General features: G+C 40.6%; 1 protein-coding gene across 3 annotated transcripts in view; it reads right to left on the reverse strand.

Moving 5' to 3' along the window:
• The window catches only part of LOC102226814 (nardilysin), a 35,708-nt gene extending 26,525 nt beyond the window's left edge, over positions 1-9,183 (reverse strand). Inside the window, exons 1-4 of one of the 3 annotated variants that reach the window (XM_023352420.1) lie at positions 9,136-9,183; positions 8,453-8,773; positions 6,021-6,270; positions 3,107-3,188 (exon numbers count right to left, since the gene is read on the reverse strand). In XM_023352420.1, coding sequence (XP_023208188.1) covers positions 3,107-3,188; positions 6,021-6,270; positions 8,453-8,628 — 508 coding nt within the window. In that variant the 5' untranslated portion in view covers positions 8,629-8,773; positions 9,136-9,183. The other 2 variants (XM_023352421.1, XM_023352419.1) reach the window with 2 other exon arrangements.
• Positions 9,184-10,170: the final 987 nt, after the last annotated feature.

Raw genomic sequence — 10,170 nt, forward strand, 5'->3', positions numbered from 1 at the left:
GAAATCAGATGTGACGGGAGGAGAAGCGTAAAGTGACTGTACATCAATGAATGAATAAATAAATAAAAGAGCATAAATGAAAAATCCATCACAGCAGCTTTCTGAAAAATGTGTATTTTATTTATGGGTCCTCTTGTTTGCCTGGACAATGAGCCAAGAACAGATACAGCCTGACAACGCATTTCAGAAAATGATAGCTTTGTCTCTCTTCACACGGCTCTAAGCAAAGCTTTGAGCATTTGTTGACAGTACAGATGACAAACTTTAAAAATAAGCATGGGTTTCCTTTATGACTAATGACCTAAGAACAATGTTCCGCTATCTCTGCTGATAGCAGCAATCCTAAAGATGTGTGGCAGTCTGAGCTGCACCAGCTTTTTTCTCCCGACTTGTCCTGCTCTTGCACAATTAAAAGCAGGATACTATCGTCTACTGTACATTACCCAAAGTCCACGTAAATCAAATGATTAGCGGTAAATCATTGACTTATTATATGGACGACACTGCAGAATTGGCCGCAATTTTAAGGTTTTGAGATCATCTCCTAAATCTCACAGTGTAATGTTCAGTCCACTGTCCAAAAATGGAAAGTGTGTGACAAATGTTCCAAGAGACTTAGCTGTGAACCAAAATTGGCAGGGCAAAGAGAGGATTAATCAGACAATCTGCCAGCCTACAAGGTGACTTCTAAAGGAACTTGAATATAGTGGATTTTACTGAGGGCTATGAGAGTAAAAGGGGGTGAAGATACAAATGTATGCTGCAATTTTTAGGCGTTTACATGTAAAAACATTTAAGAACCAGATATCGTTTTCCCTCCACTTCACAATTATTCACCACCTTTGTCCATCAGATAACCAGCTGTTTAGTATGTGTAGTCGAGGCCACCATGACCTCCGATGTGTGCTGAACCTAAACTGACAGGCTGAGGAAGGACAGCATTATGAGGCGTTCAGACAGAAGGAGGTGTGCTGAGGTTTCCGAGGCTGGAAACCTCACCCAAGTTACTGGGCTTTGTTCACCCACTGCAGAATACAAAGGGCAGTTTTTGAAATAAGAAGTAGATAAATGTTAGAATTTATGGTCTAAGTAGCAATACTACAAACTACAACGATGCATTTGGCATGTGCTGCGACCAACGATAGATCCAAATCTTTTAAAAAGTCAAAGTCCAGATGAGGGCTGGACATTTTGCCAGATATTTTCGGATTGATCATCGTTTGCTGTGAAAAACTTCTTATCATGATAAGAATTTAGATTTTTCATTGTCTCAATAAATTTCAATTAATGACATCAAATAAAAGAGCAAAACTGACAATACTGTCAGAAATGTTATTTTTTTCATAATTTTCTCTGCTGTTTGTTTCACAAAAACATCAATAAATGCTAGTAAATTAGAAAGAATGAGCGATTTGTGCAGTTTAGTGTTATAAATCACAATTTTATTTTATAACTGCCATCCTGAAGAAGCCTATTTTATATGGGAATGTTTTTCAAGAACAGTATTTGTGTTCTTGAATATTGTTCCTTTTTTAGCTACCCAAAAAAGCAGCAATAAATAGTCTATCATTTATTTTGTTGTTGTTATTACAGTAGCACCACAAAATATTGTGATAAGAGTCCATATTGTCCACTTCTAGTCCAGACCTAAATTTACTTAAGAACTTACTGAACACATGCTTACTGTCCAGTCTGTTAAAGCTTGAGTTATTCTGCAAAAATGGAAGTTAAGAATGTCACCTTCTGATGTGCAAAGCTGACAGGAATGCAAAAGGTTTTGCAGCTGTAATTGTAGCAACTTAGATTTTACAAAGTTTTGACTCTGAGGGAATCATACACATGGATACCACACGTTTCAGATGTACCCATCAAAGCTTTTAAAACATCTTTCTAGATCATGTTACATCTTATCCAATTAACTGAAGAGTATGCTTGTGATATGACAAAACATTAAACATTTCTACTTAGTGTGAATTCTTTAAAAAGTCACCATAAGTCTCAACAGCTAACAACAATGCTTAATGTAAATCCAACCTTACTGATGATTTTTGACTTTTTCTAAAATGGTTTCTTATATTTTATATCTCATGTATTAGATGGGTTTTTTTTTTGTAGGTAATGAGTTGAATGGAAATAAAAGCAGCAGAAAAAAGTGGGTCAAAAAAAAGCCTAAAAGAAAATTTTATGCCCTTTGCCCCATTCCACACACTGGATGACCATGGCCTCAGGAGAGGGTTATTCTGAGAGCTGTCACATCCTGTTAACTGATCTTGAACGTGACAAAACAAGAAAACAAGGCACGCGCAACAAAGAAACAAAAAAATATTTGGAGCGCATTAAAACATTGGGATCAGTGGCAACATTAAAAGAGCGAAGGTAGAATATATTAATAGAGAATTTAGCCTCCTATCTTCCTAAGGCACGGTTAGCTGCGCTATCTTCCCACAACCTCGTCACCCGTTCTACTGAGGCTGGAGAAACATAGGAAGGAAAAGCCCTGAGGGCGATCATTCAGCAAAGAAGAGTTGACATTTTACACAAGGATCTGACGCTGGTTTGCAGTGCCAGGCCCTACAGATGTGTTCTAAAGATGGATTATTTAAACTAGATAATAACTCAATAAAAAAAAACACACACACACACACACAGAGAAAAAAAGCCTCAAAAGTAAAACTGTTCGCACAGGACGATAACACTCCAGTCTCTATATTCAAAGCACATCTATAAAAATAAAAATGCTTTGAATGTAGCAGCAGAAAATAAATATATGACAGGGTTACCTTTCACTTCAAAGAAAAGGGTTTTAAAAAATAAATAAATAAATGAAGGAAGGTAGGAAGCACTGAGACTCCTTTCTTCCACAATTTGGATTAATTGACTAAATCTCACGATAACCTCATTCAGTTAAGAGCTTTTCTCATACAATAAATCCAAAAATTCTTTGGTATGAAACATTCCGTTCGGTGATGTGGATGAAATGTACAGAATCCACTGTTCTAACTTACCTTTTTCACACCGAATCAGCCCTTAATTGTCCTGTCTCGGTTTTGTATCAAGGCACTGAAAAGAAGAAACTCGACTGGACTCTCTGGCGTTAATTACTCACTGTGCTCCAGAAAGTGAGCGAGGCCTGGGAGGTCGCTTGGGTCGCTGAAGCTGCCCACGCCGACACACAGAGCCGCGGCAGACTTAAACACAGAGAAATCAAATTATCTTTGAGACTTGTCCTGATTGTCAGAGTAGTGCAGCTGTTAAATAACTACAAGCAATGCATTTGGAGAGAAGAACAAAGAAGAGACACAACGATAATGGGAACAGAGGAAAAGAATGTCGTCACATCATTTGCTGCTATGTATCATAGCATACATTCATTTTATTTTCTCATTGAGTGATCCCATGTTGGTTATATGCGGTTTCAATGCAGGCATTCATAATGCATTTGATGGCATGTTCACTTTTGTTGTATTATGCATTTGAACTGGGTTTTTTTTTCCAGAGGATTCATTATTCAGTTCTTTGTATTTCCATGCAGCTCAAAGCACTTTACGAAACAAAGTGATCCAATTCATGTCCATAAAAATGTAAAGGAAGTAAACCCAACACTTTCCGATCTTAAAAATAGGTCAAATTCATTGACATCCGTTCTCATTTGACCCAAGTTAGCTGTATAAGGAAGCCAAGATATTGTCTGATTTTGCAGGGATCCACCCTGAGCAAGCATGAGGTGACAGTGGAAAGGAATGACTTTCTTTCACAGCACACAGTCCATTAATATTTAATTACTTATTCGTTTGCAAGCATGACTTGACCACAGGCTTCAGGTAAACATCAACAAGCTTTTGGTATAACTTTGACTTCATATTTTTAAATAAACCCGCCATCAGAAACAGTAGCCCAACTTTCTTATCGGCTAGCCTTAAACGTTACCTCTAACGATGTAAGCCAGCCAAACTCACTTCTAATGTGTCTTTAAGATCATTGTTGTGTTTGAACACCACGAAACAGTGAAGTTAGTTTAACATCAGCAAGAGAGAAGTTCCTTCTCAAAACTCAACACCTTTATGTTTGACTAAAATTTGCAGCTGCAATAGAAAAGCCAAATGTCATCTAAAGAAGTAAATACATCTGGTTAGATTGCAGGGATAAAGCAATTTGGGCACTCTAACCGGATGAATGTTTGAAAGTGGTGGTCTGTCTGTAATTTCCTAAAAGACATTAATTCAAATATTAGAGTGCAAGTACTGATGTGTAATTTACACAATGTGCACTAGGGAAAATCCTCAAAAATAAAAATAAAACGTGTGTACCCAATTCTTGTACACGATTCTTTCAGTAAAGTAGGAAAAAAAGAAAAACGAAAAACACTTACAAGTTCAGGTCCAAAAGAAATAAAACCCAAAACATATTTCTCGCATATTGCATCATCATGCCAGCCAAAACAGAGCATGTTAAAATTCTTACAGGAGGTTCTCTGCAAACTTGTTATTTTTGTCACATTTTACGGATAAACCGAATGTCTGACTTTACCTCTAAGTTAAGAAATACAGTAATATGGCAATTTATATTCATGGTTTAAGGGTAGAGACCAAAAGTGCAGTTTTTTTATTTATTTATTTTTTGGTCTGGTAAAAATTCATCCAATGTTCTAGATAAGCAACTTCAATTAATTCAAAAATGTAGCTTCCTCTAATTAGTAGTTAGGAAGCAGTGTTGGGTCTGAGCGGAAACAGAACTGGTTTCAGGTATGGCTGTCAGGTGAAAAAAGAGAAACTAAAGGTTCAGGGGTTTTTTTTTGGAATCTGCAAAACAATATTGAAATCTGTGTCTTTAGAGCTTTGACCACATTTTCAATGTTCTTTTGTTTCATTGTTTCACTGTTCAGAGCAATTTCGCCCTGGAAGAGTTGGCTGTTGTTTTTCAAACAAGTACCTAAATGGACTTGTTGAATTATGCATTAGGAAGTTTCACTTTGTTGGACCCTCTGCGGGAATTTAAAGAAATACTTTGAACTTTGAGAGACAACAAGAAAGGAGCTGAAAGCTGCTGACAAGTTGAGCAACATGCAAACTTACTAGGTCTACACCAAAAATGGCACCAAAAGTTTCATTTATCAGCAGTCAAATAAGCTTTAGTTTGTTCCTAATTTTATGTGGAATAAATATTTTTAAATGGCAAACAAATTTTAGAGCCTTAAAAATATATGAATACTAAAAACATAGAACATGAATAAATCATAATCAGCCTTTCTATTGTTTTTTTGTGAATAAGTAACTTTATCAGTAAAAAGCCTGGAATCCTTGTACTGTACATGGATGGTGGTGTGTCATCTGAACAACTAATCTCCCACGAATAAATGCAAATTAATTAGGTGAAGGAACTGAGAACTGCACAACTGCTGGATGGCTTGGTAACATAGAGTCACATCAGGGAACATGCAGACATGCACAACTGTCTAACAAAGCTGGTCAGAAAAGGAGAATAATTTGTGTTTATTTGAGAGCTTTCTGAGTTTTGTCACAACTGGTCATTTGCCACTGCGGTAAATTTCAGCCGCACTAAGATAGTGGCAGGCTGCTTTTAAGGCCCTCAAGGGGATGTTGGTTTGCTAGATATACAAACTGTTGCATTTGGACATCTGCTCAGACTTTATTGTAATTACTGGAAATGCTACCATACATACCTGAACTTTGTGAAACTGAATTCAAACTGCAGACCTTTGCAACATTACTTTAGTTTTGGGTTCATATTTTATTCCACATTAATGAACTAAGTTTGGCGTTACGAGCGTACATTTGTCACTCTTCTGAAACTTTCGGTTGTCTTCTCTGCTGACTTGTACTCATTCTTTCTCTTTCACATTTTTTTTGTTTTTTTACATAATTTTTTACTTTGATTTGAATATAAGTGAAAAAATTAAAATAAACATATATGCCTTTAAAGGAAAACTCAATGGATGTTGAGCGTTTGTACAGCCTGCTAAAGTCTAATAGAGGCTTTTCAGTAAAACACCAGTGTGGTACCTGTTTGTCTGCACTTCCTCTCTTCTTTTTAGCCCTTTTCTTGTCTTCCCTGCCTTCATCCACATCAGCCTCATCCTCGTGCTGGTGGTCCTCCTCTTCCTCTTCATCTTCCTCCTCCTCATCTTCTTCTTCTTCGTCGTCATCATCTTCCCCCTCTTCTTCTTTGTCTAAGTCGTCATGTTCTGATAGCACTGGCCCACTGTAGTCAGAGATGAGCAGAGCTGCGAGGCCATTGTCCAAAACGATGTACCTGAGAAGCATAAAACTTAAGGTAAAACCACACAACCACCTTTGGCGAACTCCAACGTCGCAAGTTTCATCGACTTTCTTCTTTCTCTTGTCCGATTTTTAGCGGGCTGTTAAATCATGTATTACTTTGAAGGCTCCATCTCGAACCCTCTGAGGCTTGTTCTGTGCTCTTTTTCCACAGCACATTTTCTGACTACGCACCGCGGCGGCCCGGGGCACCGATGTGTGCTTAAAGCATGAAATCAGATCATCAGAGTGCAATAATAACAATGCACTGATCCAGCTGGAGAAGAAGCTCAATATCATTTGTGGATTGGGGTTAGTAGATCTAGGTCATTTTATCTCTACTTTCACATTTATGAACCAAGAAAATAGCTCTTCTTGATAGATTTCAGTGAATATGAAATTAAATTAAACACTGTGACTGGGAACAAACTAAAACCCTAGGAGATTTACCCAGAGGCACTGTTTGGTTAGGGCTTTATGGCTCGCTGCCCAGGGAAGACTACTGCCATGGGGCGATAAATTCAGTCAGCTGAGCCCAAACCAAATCTTCTTTCGCTTATTTGCATGTCCTGTCAATGAGGATTTGAGGATCTTTGTGAAATAGAAGGAAAAGGTTGAATGATCACATACATTTTCAGCCCTACATGAAATGCCACCGAATACTTTCAGAAGTCTTATATTCGGTAACTAAAATCCATGAGTGTGTAATTTAATCTCAGAATAACCACAGCTGTTTCGGTTTGCTGGAGAGCATTAGTGAACACAGCAGACAGGTTGGGCAGAAAGTTGTGGGGAAGTTTAAAGCAGGGTTCGGGTTTTAAAGCAATACCCCGCAGAGCACTGTTTGGTCCGTCATTTGAAAAAGATGGATTGAACAGAAGAGGATGGCACAACTTCAAATTAAATGAGACATGGATGTCCTTCTGAACTGACAGGAGAGCATTTCTCAAATAAGTAACCAGAAGGTCCATGGTAACGCTGAAGGATCTACAGCTCAGACAGGGGATTCTGTTGACGGGATAAATTTTAGTTGCTCCCTTTATGGGAGATTGGCAAAAATAACACCATTGTTGAAAAAAAAGAGAAATCCAAGTGGGGATTACATGCCAAACATTGTATGTAACAAAAGACGGACAACAAACATCAACCTGAAGATGTTTTACATCCCAGTTGTGAAACATTGGAATACAGTTTCATGCTGTGTGTAGCTTTTCTTTAACAGGGAAGCCGGTAATTCATAGGACGATTAATGGGGCTAAACATTGATCAATGCAGGGAAAAAAAAATCAAAAAACATGCTAGAGGCTGCAAAAGATTTGAGATTAGGTTGGACGTTTACCTTCCATGTGGTTGAATGGAGCAGTCAAATGCCAGACCTAAATCCAATTGACCAAATTGAGTCTTACGGTGCATTCACACCAGTCCTGATTGGTTCGCTTTAATGGAACTGGTACTGACTCTGATGTGGACCAAAAAGTGAACTCTGGTCCGCCTAAAAACCTAAGTCTAGGTTTGGTTGACGTAAACTCCGGCGCGTTTTGAATGAATATGTGAATGCCAAGCAGACAGGAGATTGCTCCAAAAGCAGGAAGCGGACTACACCGCAGGGCATTCCGGGTGAATAGAACCGAAACAAACACGAGAGTTACATGTTGGATGGAGAAATGGTTTGTGGTCCTTCGCCAAAGATAAAAAAGAAATCCTACAAGCACTAAAATCTGACACTACTCCATTTTTGTTTACATCTTGCGAAGAAGGAAGTCACGCTCTGCATCTTCTTTGGAGGTTTTCATATTGTTTCCTTCAGTGGTTCGTGGTCCCATCACAGGCGGGTTGCATCATGTGTGCAGGGGCACCACATGATGCAAACCAAGTATTTCAAAGGGTTTGCATCATGTGACACAGTGCAGTGAGTGTGAAGCTGTAAATGTAACAAATTTTGCAATTTTGGTGCCCAAAAGAACCAAATCTAGCAGTCAGTAAGGTGTGAAAACACCAGTCTTTGGATTTGCAAAGCTGGAAGAAAGACGTCTTACAAATAAAAGCAAAACATGCTTCTGAGCAGCATCACCTCAGAGGGGGTTGAATTTAAGTGCATGCCACACTTTTCAGACCAATGTGCTTCTCACTGCTCAGCTGCAGTTCACCAACGAAAACACCCAAAAAGAGCTTTGTACCTGTACTGCTTCGGGTCGCTGGGTGACTTAATGATCTCACGGTCTCCAACATTGTCCTCTCCTCCCCCATCATCCGCCGCAGCCCGGCTCTCCTCACGGGAAGCCGGGGCCTCCGCCTGGACCGAGCCCGGAGAGTCCGCCGCCGGGGTGTTACCGGACTTGTTTGTTTGCGGCATCCTCGGCAGAGGTGACGAGGCTTTGGCACAGCGGACTGACAGCAGAGCGCGGCTGCAAACAACAGGACAGCTCGCCGTCACTGGGAATTTAGTCGTTAACGCGGCGACACGCCGTGTCAGCCAGAACAGGGCAATGATGAAGACCCTTCGGGCAACAAAAACAAACAGAAATATTGTAAACAAAATCATGTAACGGGACTTTATTGTCACACACACACACACACACACAAAGCCTAACCTACCAGCACAATGCAGCTATTCACAACGGCTGTCTGGGGCTTTCGCCCCTTTCAATTTGGTGTCAGCTAAAACCCAACCGCCCTGAAACAAACCTCACACCTCTGCGCCCCAAAAACACTCAATACCGAGGAGGAGACGTAGCTTAGTGTATAAAAAGCAGCGCCTCTGCTCAGGGTTGAAAGGCAGACGGGTGTGACAGCCGCCTTGGAGAACTGTTGGTCAGTAGAAATAACTTTTAACGCCGGCGTGTTTATCATGTATCCATACCTTCCTCCTTTGCTGTTAGCAGGACGTCCGCATCATGTCAATTCCGCTTTCCTCAACAAGCGGCGCTGTGATTGGCTGGAAGGATTTCACGACGCGCGCCGATTGGCTGCGCAGAATCAACGGGGCGGGGCTCAGGTGCTCCCACGTGTGCGCCTGGCAGTCAGCGGTGGTTACATCGCAGTGCTCAGAGATGGGACAGGCAGCAGCGACAAGGCGATACCATCTGTTACCTATTATAGATGCCTGATTGAGAATGTCCTGCTTGCCTCTTCTTATAATAAGTTGATGTTATAATTGATCCTTCCGGAATTTATATCAGCTTGGGGGAGTTGAAGATGATATAAAGGCTGTTGTGATATTGCCCCCCTCCCTGCTCGGAATGAAAGTTAAGCTCTCTTTCAGACCTTCTCCCCTCCACTTGTGCAGTCATTTAGGCCTGGATGCTTTTTTGGCCGGTAGGCGGCAGGCATAAGCCACTCGGAGATGGGGAGGTTTTACTTCTGATTAGGTGTCTCTCTAGACCTCTATAATAGGTTAACAGTGCTGTTTTCACTGAATTTCAAGATCTTCCAGAGAGCCATCCCACGGCTGCTGAAGATCTGTTGTGCATTAAATCAGCAAAACAGAAAGAGCCTTCAGCGTAGCAAACAAACTGCGTCTCAATCCCCAAATCTGAGTCAAATGGATGGAAGCACACTCTTATCGTGAATGAGCCACGTTGACATTTGTCCAGTGCTCTTCTTCAGTCTTGACTATGCCGAGTGTTGGCATTTCACCCCTCCGCTGTGCCAATATGTCCTCCCCCTCACTCACCGTATCCTCTCTCCCTCTCTCAGTCTGAAGCCAATCTGATTTGCCCCTGGGCCCGTGTTGGCAGAAAGAGGTGATAAACACCGCAACCATGACAACCGGCAAGCCAGACAAACGTCCGAGTTCTTGTATCCTAATGGCTTTCGCTTGGCATCCCCTCCTCGCTTAATTCATCACGTCCAGCCTTCACCTGAGCTGATATTAAGGCTCTCGGGACGGATGAAG

Source organism: Xiphophorus maculatus, chromosome 19, assembly GCF_002775205.1.
Source record: "Xiphophorus maculatus strain JP 163 A chromosome 19, X_maculatus-5.0-male, whole genome shotgun sequence".
Lineage (NCBI taxonomy): Eukaryota > Metazoa > Chordata > Actinopteri > Cyprinodontiformes > Poeciliidae > Xiphophorus > Xiphophorus maculatus.